Below are 18,656 nucleotides of genomic sequence, written 5' to 3'. Positions count from 1 at the left end.
TTTCAGGTCAATTTGGCATGTCTCTACCTCCTGGAATTCCAGGCTCCAGCTCTAGACCAACGCCAGGATCAGGCCATCACCCACCCTCACATTCTCCCATGTCCCCCACACAAGTCCCAGGGATGAGGGGCTCAATGTGTCCACCAGGCTTGCCTCCACCAGGCTTGCCTCCATTTCAGATGCCATACAGTAATCCAGTCTTTCAGTAAGATTCATACTCTTATGATGCTTAAATATGGCCAAATTATTTTTTTAAATAGTCCATTTAAAAAAGTAGCCCAGTCTTTCAGTGAGATTCATACTTCTTATGATGCTTAAATATTGCCAAATTCTTTTTTTAAAAATAGTCCATTTTAAAAAGTAGTCCAATCTTTCAGTAAGATTCATACTTCTTATGTTTAAAATATTGTGGAGTTCTTTAAAAATTTGTCATCTTTTAGTGAGATCATACTTCTTAAATTCTGAAAATATTTTCTTTTTTTTTTTTTTTTTAAATTCTCTTTGTTTACACAGCAGTATTTTTGTAACTATATATGTTGGAGATATATACTGTATAAACATAACTTTAATGTCTATTTATTCAAAACACTGCTTACAGATCTCAAGTTGGCCAAAATTTTGATAATTTGGGCTCACAAGGACAGCCTGGGCCATCAGTATCGATTCCATCTGGATCATCAGGGTCCATTCCACCTTGGGGAATGATGGACGACGATACTGGGGACAGTAACAAGAGGACCATTTTAAAGTGGGAGCAAGAAGAAGATATGGGTGATCAGGCCACTATATCTTGTGTTCTTTATGTGAATATGTGTCACCCTGATCTCAAACATAGATATCCAGGTCTGTAGTTCTCTAGATTCTAACACTTCAAACTGGCCAGATTTCCATAGAAATAATTGTTGCCACTTTTATTAAAATGATAGACTACTAGACTCATTTATTAAAAAAAAAATCACTTTTTTCAAAAGAAATACTTAGTTACTGCTTCTGTTTAAAAATTAGTCATCACAAAAACAATTTTCAATCAAATTGAAAAATACTTGCACAATCTTTTAATACCTAAATTATATTATTTTTGCTTTTGCTGTATAATTATTGTTAAGCATCAGCAGTTTGAACCACCACCAATTTTTGCTTTTGTTTCAAATTCTATTTTATCTTAAAATGCTTTTCTTGTGTAAATTAAAAAAAAATGTAGCAACAAATTATTAGTGATATGCTCATGTATCTTTGCACCCCTTTGTAGCTTCCATAATTTTATTTAATTTTTGTCTTCCATCTTATAGCATTATATATCACAACACTATACATTCATTAATACAAAATATTGTTTGCACAGATTGGTCAGAAAGATCTAAACAAATTGCTAAACTATGGAGGAGACTTACACCAGATGAAAAAGCTCCATACTTGGTAAGGCTCTTGCTTAGTTTCACAAAAATAAAGCGCTCTAAAAACGACGGCTTATGTTTCAAAACACAAAACATTAGTGCATTTACATTGTTAAACAAGAATTTTGTTTTACACAATATTTCTAGCATTATTTTAATGGATCTTTATTTTTTCCCCGTAGTCGAAGGCTAGAAAAAACAGAACCAGCAGTCGTGTTCAGAAAGCTCAGAAAGTAAGTTTTGCATCAATATACCTAACCCTGAGCACTAAATTTTATTCATTTAAGTCTGATTTTTTTTAAAAGACTGATATATTGGATATTATAATAAACAAATTATTTTTAAATGTAATACTCATTAAAAAGAAACCTTAAAAAGATTTTGTTAAAATGTAATAGTAAATAAACAGTGGTGTTTTGTCAATATTCCTAAACAGCCATGTTGGTAATGCATTGATTGAAAGGAGTGGGGTTGGGGGGGGGGTGTGAGGGTGAAAAGAGAAGAGTGATTTCATCATTCATTAACTCTTCAATAGACACCCCTACAGTCCAGTTTATGTATAGAGTACTTCTAATACCACAATTCATTGTACCAGTATTGCCCAAGATATGCATAATGACAGATATTTCCAATCCCTGAATATTGTGCTAACAAGATGCCACTGTATTTAGCAATGATATATCCTTATGTCACCCATCCTTGCTCTTTCAATACATATGTTTATGTCTATTGCATATAAAGGAAAATGTTACATGTAATGGGTTTTAGCATTTTGTATGTATTTGTCCCCTGTTTTTGCTTTGGTTTAATGAGGTTTTTTCTGTACTGTGTTTTCCCCTCCTGGCTTGTTTTCTAAATTAATGTGGAGTCTCCTATAGTTAACACAATATGTACATTTTTCCCATTTATCCAAACTAGTTTTTATCGTAGAATATAAAAACAATTACAATGAGAAATGTAATGACAAAATTTTATGGCTTGGGAGTGTCAAAGCACATTCCAACATTTAAAAAATTCATTATTCTTATTAAATTCTAAATTATTCAGATTTGTGCTGTTTTAATCTTACTTCTACATTCTGAATACATTTGCTGTGATGAATGTTTGAATGATCAAAGTATATTTTCTGGCCATTAGACAGAACTAAGCAGTTTTAGAAGCAGAAAAAACAGTAATATCAAACCAACAAATAATTACGCATTTGAAAAAAAAGCTATGTTTTAAAAAAGCTGAAAACAGTCTTTCCCTCCCTAAAGTTTTAAAGCCAGCAATTTAACACACTTTTTCATGTTTGATGTTTGTTCTGTCTGTAATTACAGAAAAAAGCTGCCCTAAAGTCCAAAAATGTAGGTTGAATTTAAGTAGATAATTAAATGCAAGCAAAACTAACAAATCTGTTGATATGCCCATAGCAGTTTGGTAGGATGTTGTGCCCTTATTTTTGAATGCTGTTATTATACTAGTTTGAAGTGATTTAAAATGCATACAACTTAATGTATTAACTCCTACATACCGTTTGGTCTTTTTGCATGTTTCTTTAAAGAAACTTAAGTTGGATTTTACTAAAATTATATTTTTTTTAAATAAACAGACTTAACATTAAGAAAGATTATTTTCTAAAGTACTTTATAATGCTAATTTATCTTAACCAGTGTGTTATTTAAACATTATACAACTAAAATGTTTAATAAAATACATTAATATTTTTTAAAATAACTTGTTGATCAAAGATATAAACAAAATTGCATCCACTTATTAACTAATTGTGTGCATTCAAAAGTTTTGATTTACATTTATTTGAATAATTAAATTTTTGTAAAAATGATAGAAGATGATTATCAGTCTCTCAAGATATTATTTTTAAAAAGGCGTTTTAATTATGTTAGATGGTAAATGTATAGTTTTTAAACTTAAAATATGGATCTTTGCCTTCTGAAATCAGTATTTTTTTCAGCAGAGTTATAAAATAAAAAATGTCTTCTAGTTTCTACTAAATTACTTTATCTTTGGTTTATGCAATTATCTGCGTCATGCCTCCTGTCATGTACTGGCATCATTACAATATGTACGGCGTCATTTCCAGCAGAAAATTTCTTAGCATCATTATTTACCATGCATCATAGAAAGTATGCATGCACTATACATGTGACTTATTGTTCTAAAAAAACTTTCCCTTAAATGATTTACCAGCTGTTTTTTTTTAATAACAAAAAGTATTGTGGTCTTAAAACACTTAGTATAAACTTAACAGAGTGTTGATTAATGGTTTATCCAATGTCTTAAATTATTGACAAATAACGTTAAAATATTGTGCTTAATTTAGTGAAATAAAATTATGTGCTTGATTACATTTTAGGAAGCCGATGATGTTTTGGATTTTTTTTTTATTGTAGAATAACTTTCCATCTTCTTAGCAGGTTACTCAAGAGCTACAAAGGCGACAAGAAATCCAAAAGCAACAAGACAGCGAAGCTATGCCCCCACCTCCTGCACCCCCACCACTCCCACCTGGTGAACATTACATTGATGGTAGAGTTTAAATTCTATTTTTAGCTTCGGTTGATACAAAGCAAACTTAGATTAATAAGCTTATAGGATTACAAAGCTTAAAAACAGTCTTGTAAAATATTTGATTATGATGTAATTTTCTTCATACTATTTTTTACACCACTTTAAAAAAGTATCACAAATTTCTGACTTGAAAAAAAAAATGCATTTGATAAGCAACACTGTACAATGCAATGTATTTTTTTAATTTTTTAGACACATTTTCTCAAATTTCTCTCATTTGTCTTTTAGGCTCAAGTCCTGTGATGAGTCCTCACCCAAATGCAACCCATTTTCCTCGTCTCTCTTGGCCAGAAGAAACCAAACCACCTGGCACCCCAATACCACCTGACCATCCGGGCTCCCAGTGTGACCAGGCCTTTCCATCACCCACCCAGAACGTCATCCCTCAAGACCAGTATGCCTACACGTCACCGACCCAGTCTGACCCCTTTTCACCAACACAGCCCAGGTCCGTTGTCCGAACACCTCAGAGGCTGCCTGGCGTACAGGCTTTTGGTACTTCAAGCCCCAGGGAGGATGAAGGGATTTTTACTGCTCCTGGTATGGGGCCGCGTGTGCGACCTAGTTCTGATATGTTTGTCCAGGCACCTCCAGCGCCCAGTCAAGACATGTTTATGGGCGGTGTTAGACGATTACCTGGTATGTTGGCTATCTATATTCTTGTCAAACTTTTTTTTGTAAAATTAACAGGGTATGTCAATAACTTAAAAAAAAAAATGAAACGCTTTTTACATTATGTCTTGTATTTGTTAAGTCCCTTGTATTATATATATCTTAGTGATGTCTCTTGAATGTTTAGTCTCTGTGTACCTTATTGTTATTATGCCTGTGAGTTGGCTAAAAATAAAGCCTGAGAGAAGATGTGAGGTCGGAGCTGTATTTTATAAATAATAAAGTATTGAAGTTAACTCGAGAGGTCTCTTGTTTATTCCAAGTTATTATAAACAAGAAATATAACAATACTATCAATATTTATTTTGTTAAATATGAAATGACAATATTGACAACTAATTTATTTATTAATATCCTTTTGTTTATTTATTTATTTTGCAGGCCCTCGCATCAATATGCCAGTGACAGTCGATGCCTCAAATCCTTTGGGAGACTCAAATCAGCCGAGGGTGTCTGTTGATCCTTATGCATTTCCACCAAACACACCTCAGGCACCAGTGCAGCAAGACGATTCTTTTATGTCACCTGGGCCTTCAACACCTGATCCCTTCCCACCAAATCGACCAAGAGGAGATATGTATCCGGGTGGTTCACCTCAGATGAGACCTCCCCTCACACCAACATCCATGGGACCTGGAATGGGTTCACCTTATCCGGGGTCACCTGTGCGGCCTGATCCAACATTCAGGTACAATTTTCACCAATTTTTTGCGTTAAAAAATATATCGTGCCAACTTTTTCTCTTGTCGATTTTAAATAATGCAATTTTTTAATTCAACATCTTAGACATCCACTGGCAAGGTCAACTAGTCTACCGGATCCTTACAGCATGCCTGTTGGCACACCTAGACCACCACCAATGGACCCAGCTATGTCGCACTCCATGTCAGATGACAATGTGCAAATGTACAGAGGCAGGATGCCACCTATGCAAATCCCAGAGGTAAGGGTAAAAAAAACTATAGTTTTCATCGTTGTTGATCTCACTGCTGTTTTTTTTCCCTCACCATTTTCTCTTTTATACACTTTTGTTTTAGTTACAGAAAGTAGACTGATGTGTTATGTACATTTCTTATATTTTTATGTTCTGTTTTGAACTACAATTTTCAACACCTGGGAATAAAATATCAGTCTTTAAATATTTTTTAAATTTTACACTTCAGACCTATAATTATAATTTTGTTTTTTAATATGATTTTGAAACTTTTATAAATTTAAATTAAATGCTATTTGCCTCTAAAAATATCGAAGCAAAATGCACAACCATTAAGGGTAAATCAAATCAAATATTTTTATAGGTCTGATAAATTATTTGGCTGTCATGGTCCTTCTTATAATTTCTTATGGCAGAAAAGTGAAGCTTTAGCCTTCACCTGAGTGGAAAATCTGGACACTTTCTTGCTTCTGTAGACTTTTATTGTTACTATCAGCAGTGTAGTTGTCACAAACTTTTTTAAATACAACTTTTGTCTTGTAATTGTTGTTTTTCTAGTTCTTGACCCTACACTTGGTCAGTACTTTACAAAACTTACCACTATATGAGGTCCAACATTGAGCCTTAAATATAATTGTTTGTGTCTGAACAGCTCAGTTTGGCTTGCCTGCTATTTATAAATGTAGATTTTCTAACATTAACTAGAAATTTTGAAGTGTGTTGTATTAAATAATTTTGTTTTCTAACATCACTAATATAGCTTTAAAATAGTATTTTAAGGCCATATCTTGTTATATGCTTGGTTATATATTTTTTTTAATTTATTAAAAGTTTTTTCATTAAGTCTGCTGTATTAAAAAAATTAAAAACAGTTGGGTAATGATTAAGAATATGTGACTTTTTAGAAAATTCAACATAAATTACCAAAAAAGTGTTTTCTCTGATAATTGAAACAGTTTTTAAACATTGTTTATTATTTTTGTTTATTACTTTTAGTAGACACATAATTCACATGAATTTAAAATAAGCAGTTCAATATTGAGAAAAATTCTTGGCTTCCTATCGTTTGTGAAGTAATTTGACATAAAAGAACTATTTTATAGGCCATTGCTCCTTACAGCAATGTTTTTCATAGCAGGTTAACAAAATATTCGGATAGTTTACAGATGATGCAAGCTTATACTTTACATTGTGCACTATTAACTATTTATTCAAGGAAAACATAAATAGTTCACTTTTTAAAAATAAAATATATCAGCTAGTTGCATGTGATTACTCAGTAGGTGTACTTTTTGGCAGCAATATTTAAAATTAGTCATTTTTTAAAGTATTGGCTATACGATTTAGGTGGATGAAAAAGAAACATACTATAGATATAGAGAATATCATGTAGTTTACATGCATGGTTTTTTTTTGACATGGTTGCATCAACACCACCCAGTTTTTGTCTATCATTCTTTTCACTATCATTCTCTTTTAAATTAATTCATTAACTTTAGTAGAATTATTTTAATTTTTTAATATTACCTCTCTTTCTTTTATGTTTGTACTAATCTATAAATACATGTATCTATATATCTGTGTGTTTGTTACTCACAACTTTGCCTTAGCATCAGAGGCCAATTGAGGCGGCCCTCAGGCGTAACAAACTATTACCACGGTCGCCATGGGCTTTTCCTTTCATGCTTAACTACCCGGTAAGTCTGTGGCACCCAACCCAGCTAACCTTAATCTATGACCTATAACTCCCTAGATCTTGACCTGTATGAATTAAACTATAACCTCCAACTCCTGCTTGTTTTTATTATTTTTAAACTTGCTTTCAAAATCTTGTTTTGTGATTTGAAAGATTGCCTTTGGTGTCTGTACATGAATCAGTTATTTTTCTTCAAAGTTACTAAAATTAACATCTGTGAAGTGTAAATAAGAAATATCAATTGCATGGGTTAATGGGATTAAGAGGTGGAGTTGTGTGGACTAATTTCTGCAAAGGTGGGACATTAACAAAATGTTATTTTAAATTATCTTAAATTTTTTTTGTGTGTAAACAAAATTTTATTTTGGTTACTAAATTTTCAAAACTTCTTTTTTGAAATGAGAAATGTGTTTGTCATTTAGGTGGCATCAGAGGCGTAGCTAGGGGGGGGGGGGTGGGGGGACATATGTCCCCGGGCGCCGACCTTAGGGGGCGCCAAAAAGGGTTGGATAAACAATTGAAAGTTCGAGGGGGGGTGGCAATCGAAAGTTTGAGGGGGGGTGCAAATTGAAAGTTTGTCTCCGGGCGCCGGGAACGGTCGCTACGCCTCTGGGTGGCATAGTTTTATAATTGATTTCCATGCTAGTTTTATGGAAAGTAAATAAAAAAAATTTCACAACTACTCTATATCCGATATGGAAATCTTATTTTAAAGAACATAGCTATTCCCACTCAGCGTTATGGGAAGAAGAAAAGTTGTTTTTTTAATCCTACTTACTTGATGCTATTCCAGATACCTGTTTTATTTTGGATATTTCAAATCTGATTTAATTTTAATAAAGTAATGTTTAAATTCTAAAAAAAATATTTTTAAAAGCAGAAAGCAGTAGCTTCATTTTCATGCAAAAAAGTTGGTCTCTGATTATTAAGTTCTTTTAGAATCATTTTATATATCCATTTAATTGATTGTGCATTTTTTTTTCAAAATTTTTTTTTAAATAACAGGTTAAATAAAGTAATTTTGCTTTGTAAGATACAAAAACAAAAGTCATATGTTCTCTTTAATTACTAATAGTGCTTTTGAAGTTAAATTAAACTTTGTAAAAAGCATGATCCTGAGAATATTGCTGCATGATTAATATAAAACAGTTTAAAAATCAAATGAAGTTGCTCAGGAATGCATCTTGAAAAAAAGTGGGGCAAGATAAGAGAAAGTCTTTGCTTTTCTTTAATCTGTTATAATTAGGCAGAATTTATCCCAGCTATTGTAATCCTTTTACAATTATTTTAAAACTTTTATTCTTTCTGATCCATAAAATACTTTAAAATTCCTTTTCAGTTAAATGCTGGTAAATAGTGCATGCAAAAAAATAGTGAAATAGGCTTTTTAAGATCTGCATGTGCCAACCCTCTTGTTTCTTTTGCTAATTATTCTTTCTAGCCATCTTATTTTGTATTTGTTACAGATTTGTATAAATTATCATTTTATGAACAATCATCACATTCTAATTCAACTAAGAACTAATTAAAATTGTCTCTGAGTGTTCATCATTTTAAAAAACAATAACATCTAGGCTAAAATTTTACACTGTTGTGAAATAAATATATTACCTGTTATTTATATATTAAGATTTTTAGCACAATTTTAACATTGATACAATTTATGAAAGCTTTCTTTGCAGTTAAAAATTTCTTTCTATCACAGAATGTATTTTATTTAAGATCAAATACTTACTTAAAGAAAAATGCATTGGCTATAATTTGCTTATTTTACATAAATTAGAAACAGAATAAGTAAAATGACTTTAAACTGGAATTTTTTTTCTTAAATGTTTACTGTAAATGTTTGTATTACATTTTTAAAGTGTTTATCTTTTAAATATAGAACGACTATTTTCATTACAAGTTGTTAAAAAACTTTCAATGATTAATTTCTGGTACTTCGTTAATTATTAAAATAAAATCCTTATCAATTAAGTATATGGTTTTACCTTTAATTTATCTAGGATGGTGGGGAAAACCCTGGGAACATTCATCACCAGCAGCTTCGAGAAATCCTAGGCCAACAAACTAAACAAAGAATGGCTAAAAAACAAGAAGCTGAGAGGCAGATGACTGGACCATCGCCTGGGTGGGCAGATGGAACAGGTATGTCAACTAGTTATCAACCAGGATACAGAATAACATCTTAAATTCTAATGATAAAGAAATCTTAATTTCCATTTTTTTTTAATTTTTTTTTTACACTTTGTTAAATAGTTGCATTTCATTTTGTTGACAAGTAAAACAAAAAATTATTTCTAAATTTCAGATAATATGGAAGGATTTCCTCCACGTCCACCTTTTCATGCACCTCCACCTCAAGGTTTCATGAGAGGGCCTCATCCTCCCATGAATCCTCAAGCTCAGCGTCCACCTTTCTACCCAGGATTTGTTCCAAGAGCGCCACTTCCTGAGCAATATGGTGGATCTCCACAGGTAAAGCTACATTTTTAATTTAAAAAACTAACCAGCTATCATTTTGTACAAAAAACATTACTAAAATGAATTACCATAGGTTTTATATGTATATTTCTCAATTTTTATTTCAAAAGTTAAGTTAAAAATTTCAACTTTGTTTTCTTTATTTTTTTAATTTTGTAGGAAGGGATGATGTCTGAGCGTAACCAGTATATGCAAATAATGCAGGAAAGAATGGCGGCAAATTCCAGTCAACCCCCCACACCGATTCCCAACTCTCCCCACATGAGTGTCAGCCTGCCTCCATTCTCATCTCCACAACAGCAGCTACAGTCGCCTTCATCTCTCACATCTGCTGCTGTGGCTCCGGAGCCACATCCAGTCTTACCAAGACTACTACCTGGTACATCTCAAGGAGCTGACGATGAGCTATTTTCAGGTCAGTTATTGTTTTTTATGCCTTTACTAGATTTTTTAATTAATTTTTTCGTAAACCATAAAAATTACTCTTTGAAAACAATTTTAAAATTTTTTCTTATGAATACTTTTAGGTACTGAAAGCCCTCAAGCCAGCAGCTCGAAGACAGCAGTTGCTGAAGATGCCAGCGTTGTTGAATCAGACACAGACATGCTAGAGGGCATCAATGAAAAAACTGCCAAACCGTCTATTTCATCTGAAGAAGATAAAAATGAAGACGATGATCTGCTTAGTAAGTGCAAAAAATATGCATTTTATTTTTTAAAGCCATTTATAAAATCTAAATAATTACAATCTTTGTGGCCCCTGGGGAGCAAAGGGCTGCAATAACACATTTTCTTATATGCTGAATATATTTTTTTGTTTCTACAGGTGCTGATGGAACATTTGACATATTAAAATATGCTGACCCAGATCTTGATCTAGATCTGGATGATAAAATGTTTGAACAACTTGACTTCATTGAAGAGAATCAAGGCAGTGAGAACAAGAAGTCTGATGAAGAGAAATCTGATGATGTGTATGTTAACATTTTAGAAAACTCTTACTACATCTTAAAATAATTTATACTACAAATAAACACTTTTTACATGAAAAATAGTTCTGATATTATTGCTAACATTTCTATTTGTTTTCAGGAAAGATGAAGTCAAGGAAGAAAAAGAAACAGATGCCATCAAGGCTAGACCTGACTTCCAAGCTCAGTTTTTGGAATTCAACCAGAGGCAGAAGTCTGAAATGAAGAAAGAAAAAGAAGATGGGGACGCTGCTAAGGCAGCAGAAGAGAAAGAAAAAACCGAAGTGGGTCAGATAGCTGCAAAACTGTTGCAAGGGGCTGAAACTATGACTTCCAGGTAAACCCAAAAACTTAGCCGCATTAATTTTACCATGGTAATGAATAATTTAAAAAAAAAAATTATTTAGGGTATTAAATGACTGTTACATTTTAAAAAATATCTGACAATGTTTTATTTAACTTTGTTTCCAGACTGGCCAGTGGTGACCCAAACACATCCGACATCAAACCTACAGGGCTGGAAACTGGTGGTATTGGTCTACCACGCACACCATTTCTACCCAACTTGTCATCTCCCCATATGCAAATGTCCCCATCCCAACTCCCTCCCCAGCCCACTTCTTCTGGTCTTCCATCTCCCAAGGTTAGTGAATAGTTGTCTTTATTTGTAAGCGTTATGCGCTATAGACTTTTGGACTAATCTGTTTTGTACTTAAGTTAGATTAAAACACTTAGCATTGAAACTCATTGTAATTTGATCAGTGTAGTAATTTTTTAAATCGTAAAGCGAAACAACTTCAGTTACTTATAAAACTAATTTTATTTTAAAATATTTTTTAATTAAAATTTTGATAAGTGATACATCCAAAAAAATTTACACAATTGGTTTATAAAAAATGAATGGATATTTCTTGTGCAAATCCAAACTCTTGTCTGTTGCTCTTTTGTTTACCTTGTTACATCAGATATTTTTATTTATTTTACTCATCAGATTATGCACTCACCAAGAAGTGGTCAGCCTTCTCCCCGCACTCCTGGCATACAGTCCCCATTCAATGCCATCTTAAGTGGCAGACATTCGGCATCACCACATAGCCAACCAATGACCCCTGGTGGATCTCAGTTATCCCCCTTCTCTACTGTAAACCAAATACCTTTCAGCCCTCCTGCGTCATCTGCAGCACAGCAGGGGTACGGCCAAGGTTCAGGGTCCGCGCCTCACTCACCATACCCAACCTCATCACAGCCTCCATTTTCAAAGTATGTTTATTTTTTTAATTGTATCTATTCTAGTCTAGTTCAACGTTTTAATTTAAACAATAAATTTCTTTACAAATTGTTTTTAACATTATAATTAATCTAATTTTAAATATATTTTAATCAACCATAAAATCATCTTTATACTTTAACCTTGTATTCATAGAATAAAAATAAAGTACTTATTTTTTAAATAACAAACTTTCCGTATAAATTATGTTGTTAATAAAAAAAATGTAAAACTCTGTTCACACAGTTTGTCACCTGCCCCGCCACACATGGTCTACCCACCTGGCAACATGGGTCCCAGGGGTCCTGGGTTTAACCAGATGGGACACCCTGGAGGACCAAGAGGACCACCAATGTATGGTCAGCCACCTCATGGAATTAGGTAATTCTACTGTCACATTTTCTGATATCTAATCACCTGAACTGTATTATACAATTAATTAAATCTTAAATTTAGAGTATTGGAAGTATTGTAATATTTAAGCTTCTACAACACAAGCACTTGATTCAAATTTGTAACAAAATTAACCTACTTTCAGTGTGTTATAATATGTTTAAAAATTTGTAAAATGATACTTTTTCCCAGCAGACATTTAACATACTACATTTAAAAACCCACATAAAAGACATCTTGTTAGGGGTTCTAATTTTTAAAATAGTTTTAAAAATCAAAAGCTCTGTCAGAATCTGGCACTAGTTTTCTGAATAGTGAAATTTTTTAAAGATCATCTTGCATTTCAGCTTTTATTTACAGTAATATTTTTTTGAAAATTCAAATTTTCAACTGATAAAACCTTCGAAACTGTTAATTTTATGTCTAAAATGTTTGGTAACTAATTTCCTATTTTTGAGGTGGTCATATTTATAAATTTGGAGTGTTTTGTGTATTTTATACAACTGAACTGTCACATTTACAATGGTATATTTTTCCAGACCTCAAGATGGCCAGCAGGGCAGATTTCCAAGACCTGATGGTATGGAACTTATGGAGGGTATGGGACCTAGAATGCCACAGCCTATGACAATGCAAGATGGCCGTCCTCATCCAATGTACCAGGGAATGCCACCAAGAGGTCTGTGAAAAAAAACTAATACAAATAAAGTTTTTTTTTAAAGATGTAGTTTCAGTAACACATTTTTACCTGGTGATGATTATTGTTTCAAGCTTTCAAATATTAGCTTTAAAAAAAAATCTCATGCAGTTAAGGCAAATTGAATTTCTAATAAAAATATATTGTAGTACATGTGAATTTGTTAATATTAATTAACATAAAAACTTGTTTAAAAAAAAAATTTAACTCAACACTTTTTATTTACAAACAGGTATGAGGGGCCCACCACCCCAGCCCACGTCCAACCATCCAGGCATGCAACAAATGCCCCATCCCCAAGCCAGGCAACAGTTTGCCGGTCAGCCTCAGAGACTTTCCCACCCACCTCAGGTACGAGTAATGGGACCCCGACAGCCAGGACAAAATTTCCCAGGTGGCCCTCCGCCTGGGGGCCCCCAGAGTCAGGCCCAGAGAGAGCAGCACACACTGCTGGATGAGCTTTTGGAGCAGGTGAGTTATAAACATCAAAATAGGTTTTGCCAAAAAATTAATTAATTAATCCTTATTTTAAATCCTAAAATAAAAAATTTCAGTGGACTTTTTGATGATGAGAATTAATTATAAATTATTACTCGTATCTAAAAAAAGTTTTTTTAAAGAAAAGTTCTGATGATGGAAATTCATCATAAAGAATTACTCATTTTTAAAAAAGAAAAAGTTTGTTTCATTTGTAACTATCCTTAACATCTCCTGGGCGGTGTCTTTTTAACAGATTTATTATAAAAATTGCATTTAGCATTTTGATAGACTAAATCGTAAGGTTTTAGCAAAATGGATTAAATTAAGTCCAGATAAATTTTTGTGCAATAAACTAAAATCACTCAGGTTTTGCATGACTTAATGTGTCTCTTATAACTCTAATACAAGGAGAAAGAGGAACAGAAACGCCAGGCAGAACAGCAGGCCATAATACACAGGAGGGACTTAGGTGAACAGGGCATGCCTAGCATGAGTCCAGGCATGTCTCCTGTGCCTGGCCCATCACCCCACTCCATGGGCGGGATGCCTATGAGGATGGAGCACCCAGGTGTAAGAATGTCAGGCCCACCTGAAGGCTGGTCCCCTGGTCCTGAGGGTGGTCCACCAGGTGGGCAGTTCCCACAAGGTAGGGCTAGTATAAAATATTGAATAATGCTGACTTGGTTACCTATCAGTTTTAAAACAAAATAATTTTAGTATATATTTATTTCATCTGCAACACAAAATAATAATGATAGATTGTGATTTGTTTAATTAAATAATGATATTTTGATTTGGGACTAATTATATAATTATACCTTTCTAAGTGAAATATAAACAGTGAAATTTCCATTTATTGCTTCTCTATCAGATAATAGTGGTAAATAGTTGGGACATGGCTAATCCATAACAGTCGTAATGAAGAATAATTAAATTTTCATGTATTGTATCTACACCAGATAATAAAATAATTGTGATGTCACAGGTTTCCCACCTAGAATGATGCATCCTGGCATGTCGCAGAGACCTCCTGTTCCCTTCCAAGGACCTCCTGAGATCAGAGGACCAGGCCCTAGCAATGCTGGACCCCCACCCCCTGGTCAGCAGGTGCCCATGGTTCCCCCACAGCCTGTCAGCCCACCATCAGGTAAGGTTTTGATAGCTGTACTAACACAACATCGCTGTGATTCTTTTTTCTTTTATTTAATGTTTTTATACTACTTATATTTCTTAATATGTTATAATACTTGTATATTTTTCCAGGTGAAATGGGACCTGAATATGAAAGACATGCATTGCAGTATGAAGAATGGCTGGCAAAACAAGCCATTTACCTTGAAAATCAGGTGAAAACTTTTGAGGGTCAAGTCAATAAATTGAAAAGAAGCAAAAAGACAATACAAGCAAGACAGAGATTGGTATGTTGGCTAACAGTTATTAATGTGTCTTTAAAGCTGTTTAGAATTATTTTATCAATTCAATTATTTAAAAAACCACCCTCAACCTCGCCTTGAAGTAATCCGGAATGGCCAGGGAGAGTAAAACAATGAAAGTCATAACAATTGTTTTCCTTGATAAAATACACATTAGTGGGATATAGCCTAGTAGTTTATTTATATTGAACAATATAACATCCCCCATCACCCTAACTCCACTAATCCAAATTAAAAATAAAAGTGTTAGCTAAATTAACTTTTATATATTACTAGTAGCTATTTGTTTAAATATTTCTAGCTTAGTGAAATTGGAAGTCATTCTGTACTTATTACACAAATGTAATAAAATAATCAATTTTGGTTGAAAAATATGCTTTTTGGCAACAAACATTTGGAACCAGCTTTTCATGCCTATTATACCTAAGTCTTTGTACTAAGTTTACAAAGTGTAGCTAGGTATTAGTGTATATGTACAATTCTGTAGAGTAACCACATGTCATGCAGTAAAGTAAAGAAACACAAAATGTTAAAAAAATTATGGTGTGAGAGTGCATTTTTGCAGCAAAAATCTGATGAAGCTGGTCCAAAATGTATTTTTTTAATATATTTAATGGCCTGGTCACATCTTATTTTTTGTATTTTATAAAATCTTTTGATTTAGTAGTACTTTAAATATCAACTTATTTATTAAAGTTGTTGCATAAAAAAAAATGTCATTAATATTTTTTTTTCACCAATAACTCTTAATTTAAATTTAAAAAAAATTTCATCCTGATGTGTTAAGACAAAAATAGTTTTTCATTAAATCTTTTGACTTAACAGGCAAAGAAAAATGGCCAAGAGTTAAATCCTGCAGACACCGCAGAGCTAGAGAGAATAAGTGGAGACCAATCAGGTCTGCAGAAACAGCTGGAAGCTCAGCGCAAGCTTCTGCGACAGCACCAACACATAATGCAAGATTATAAAACAAAACAGCAGGTTTGTTCCAGTTGATCTCCCCTGGGCTTTTTTTTTCTCTTCAGAATTCAATTTTTTTTTCTTTTATTTTTCGTTATCTGTGGGTAAAAAGAATGTTGTTGTTGTGTTTCATTGAAAACAAAATTGGAGCTACACTTTTATTTTAGTTTTTTTTTTCTTTCATTATTGTACATAATTACTGTTGTTGCTGCAGAGTGTGAAATATCTTTACTGTCTAAAAATGTTGGTGGGGTCTCTAATAGCCAAATATTCTAGTAACTCAATCTGCTTAAATAAAACTTATCATACTAACATTTAAAAAGAAATTAAATTACTTTACATACTTACCCGTATATGCCTTTAGCTGATTTTATATTTAATTTTGTAACTAATACTAATAAACAGATTTGTTACTTGACAAATCCTAAAAAAAATCACAGCCTTGAACCTTAACACTGTTTATGGAAAAAAGTCCCAGTATATAAAAAACAGAACTAAATTGAACCCCTCTCAACAGGAGCAGTTTGGTCGCATGTGGACGGGCGGTCTGGCTGAAACATCCATGACTGGCTCCACCATGCCCATAACCCATCCCCGCACTCCCGGGGGGCATAACTCTGTAAGGCTTAGCCCAACAGCCAGGCAGGAATATGAGGCTTACATGCAGAACCGTATACGCATGGCTACACAACAACAGCAGCAGCAACATAATAGGATGCGACCTCCGACAACCATTATCGGAGTATGTATCGCACTGTATAGTTTCATTATTCTATGTGTATTTCGTGCTTACTGTTTGTGTGGCGTTGTGTAAAATTTGTTCTAAGCCTGGTTTTTGTAAAATTTATGTAGTTCCTCTTTTATTTTATTTTTTTAGTGTAGTCATGCACTTCCTTTTTATAATTTTCATTTTAATTTCTTTTTAATTTTTTGTTCTCTACTGTTGTTACTTAGTTTATTTAGCTAAATTTTAATAATGTCACTGATATGATGAATGTAACTTTAATTTTAGGACAACAACCCATTCAGCGAAGCATTCCAACAAAGGGAACAAATTCAACGATCCTCGTTGCCACCAGGCGTGCAGGGTCCTCCGAGCGGACCCCCAACTCCAGGAGGACCACCCACCCCGTTGCAGCCACAGGGTGCCGCACCCCAACCCCTTAGACCACCCTTCGCCATGGGGAGCCCTAGTGATGCAGCTGTTTCCCCAGCACCCAGTAGTGCCCCTGGAAGCACCAGCTCACCTGCCCTACCTGCCAGCACGCCCACACCGCTGGCTGCTCCGCCTGCCCTCAGCACCACACCAGGTCCACCACCCACCCCGACAGGCACACCTTCATCACCAATGGGTCAACCACCAATGACCCCAGGACCACCAGTGCCACAAAATCAGCCGATGGCGCCGGCTGTTGGACCAGGCCCACGTGGTAATTTGATTTTCATCATTTTGACATTTTTAATTATTTGTTTTCTTTATCAAAGTATTTACAATGGTTTCTCAGCAAAAAAAAATAGAACAAAAATTCTTTCAAGTAACATAAAAATATCTCCAAATACTTTAACCATATTTATGTATGTTATTAGACTTAAAACAAAACATTCAGAAAATATATATGAATTTTTTTTTTAACAGGCCCCGTTGAAGGAATAGGTGCGATGCAGTTTTTCAGAGAAAGAAACATTCCTTTTGATGGAGCTGCTGGACCAAGGTTCCCAAGGCGTAAGTCTTTTGCATTAAAAGTTTATTATGTAATCGTCTTGAATTATCTTTGTACATGTAAGTCAATCAAGTTCTTAGTGTTTTCTTTTCTGATTACTAAAACATGAATTCCTCACACCGTATTTAATTAATCAAATTTTTTTTTTAAACTTAAAAAAAAAACTGAATAATTATTTTTTAAATCAATTGCCAGTCAAAATCAAATAAAAATATGAAGTAACTATATAAAATCTTACTGTAAAATGAATATTCTTGTCACATTGTTTACAGCTCCTGGACCTGGAAATTTCACTGAAGCCTCCCCATCAACTCAAGGACCCCGGTTGCCTCCCTACCCTGGCGGCTCAGCAATGTTTCCTCAGGGCCCACCCCATGTACAAGGAATGGAACACCCTCGAATGCCCTTCCAACCCAGTATGCAATATCAACAAGGTTGTTATAATAATACTTCAAGATTTTTATTTTATTTTGACTATTCAACCATTGACAGCGCAATCACTTTTATCAGCAGCTTAATAATTATATAAAAACGTTTTTAAAAAAATTCTTTAAGCATTCATTAAAAAGTTTTCATGAGAAGGTTATTACAGCAATTTTATTTATTATTATATTGTGTCATTATTTAACAAGTATTAATATTTAACAAGTTTTTTAGTTAGTAGAAACAAGTGTTTATTTTTCTAATTTTTAATTGTGCAACAGCAGGTTCTCAACTGTCAGAAATTTCTCAAGCCACCCAGCCAGGGGCGAAAGAGAAAAAGAAAAGAAAGAAGAAAAAGAAATCTGATGATATCGAAGGTGTTCAGTCTCAGCCACTACCACCATCTATACCAAACCAGTCCATGCTAGGTAAGTGTTGCCTTCTCTGTTCATTGTGGCCTGTTGTATATAGGCAACGTGAGTATTGGACATTATTTTTATTGATCCCCAGTGAGGTGCTACCAAAAAATAATTAAACCTCTTTCTATTAAAAAAAAATCA

General features: G+C 33.7%; 1 protein-coding gene across 11 annotated transcripts in view; it reads left to right on the top strand.

The window, feature by feature from the left end:
• LOC131940153 (histone-lysine N-methyltransferase 2C) overlaps positions 1–18,656 on the top strand; it is a 63,561-nt gene that overhangs the window by 19,111 nt on the left and 25,794 nt on the right. For 5 of the 11 annotated variants that reach the window (XM_059298761.1, XM_059298760.1, XM_059298759.1 and 2 more), the window contains exons 33-62: positions 7–205; positions 599–843; positions 1,343–1,416; positions 1,577–1,627; positions 2,714–2,740; positions 3,809–3,923; positions 4,194–4,604; positions 5,019–5,325; positions 5,424–5,580; positions 7,182–7,268; positions 9,274–9,415; positions 9,579–9,745; positions 9,911–10,166; positions 10,279–10,437; positions 10,578–10,725; positions 10,844–11,059; positions 11,194–11,365; positions 11,714–11,982; positions 12,236–12,370; positions 12,922–13,061; positions 13,312–13,550; positions 13,968–14,205; positions 14,545–14,706; positions 14,823–14,977; positions 15,818–15,973; positions 16,470–16,694; positions 16,965–17,382; positions 17,589–17,675; positions 17,946–18,107; positions 18,378–18,524. In XM_059298761.1, coding sequence (XP_059154744.1) covers positions 7–205; positions 599–843; positions 1,343–1,416; positions 1,577–1,627; positions 2,714–2,740; positions 3,809–3,923; positions 4,194–4,604; positions 5,019–5,325; positions 5,424–5,580; positions 7,182–7,268; positions 9,274–9,415; positions 9,579–9,745; positions 9,911–10,166; positions 10,279–10,437; positions 10,578–10,725; positions 10,844–11,059; positions 11,194–11,365; positions 11,714–11,982; positions 12,236–12,370; positions 12,922–13,061; positions 13,312–13,550; positions 13,968–14,205; positions 14,545–14,706; positions 14,823–14,977; positions 15,818–15,973; positions 16,470–16,694; positions 16,965–17,382; positions 17,589–17,675; positions 17,946–18,107; positions 18,378–18,524 — 5,466 coding nt within the window. The remainder of the gene's footprint in view (positions 1–6; positions 206–598; positions 844–1,342; positions 1,417–1,576; positions 1,628–2,713; positions 2,741–3,808; positions 3,924–4,193; positions 4,605–5,018; positions 5,326–5,423; positions 5,581–7,181; positions 7,269–9,273; positions 9,416–9,578; positions 9,746–9,910; positions 10,167–10,278; positions 10,438–10,577; positions 10,726–10,843; positions 11,060–11,193; positions 11,366–11,713; positions 11,983–12,235; positions 12,371–12,921; positions 13,062–13,311; positions 13,551–13,967; positions 14,206–14,544; positions 14,707–14,822; positions 14,978–15,817; positions 15,974–16,469; positions 16,695–16,964; positions 17,383–17,588; positions 17,676–17,945; positions 18,108–18,377; positions 18,525–18,656) is intronic. The other 6 variants (XM_059298758.1, XM_059298757.1, XM_059298763.1 and 3 more) reach the window with 6 other exon arrangements.

The sequence above is a fragment of the Physella acuta genome, unplaced genomic scaffold, assembly GCF_028476545.2.
Source record: "Physella acuta isolate Inbredline_101_S28 unplaced genomic scaffold, ASM2847654v3 ptg000309l, whole genome shotgun sequence".
NCBI lineage: Eukaryota > Metazoa > Mollusca > Gastropoda > Physidae > Physella > Physella acuta.
This window is presented reverse-complemented; position numbering and strand designations above follow the sequence as displayed.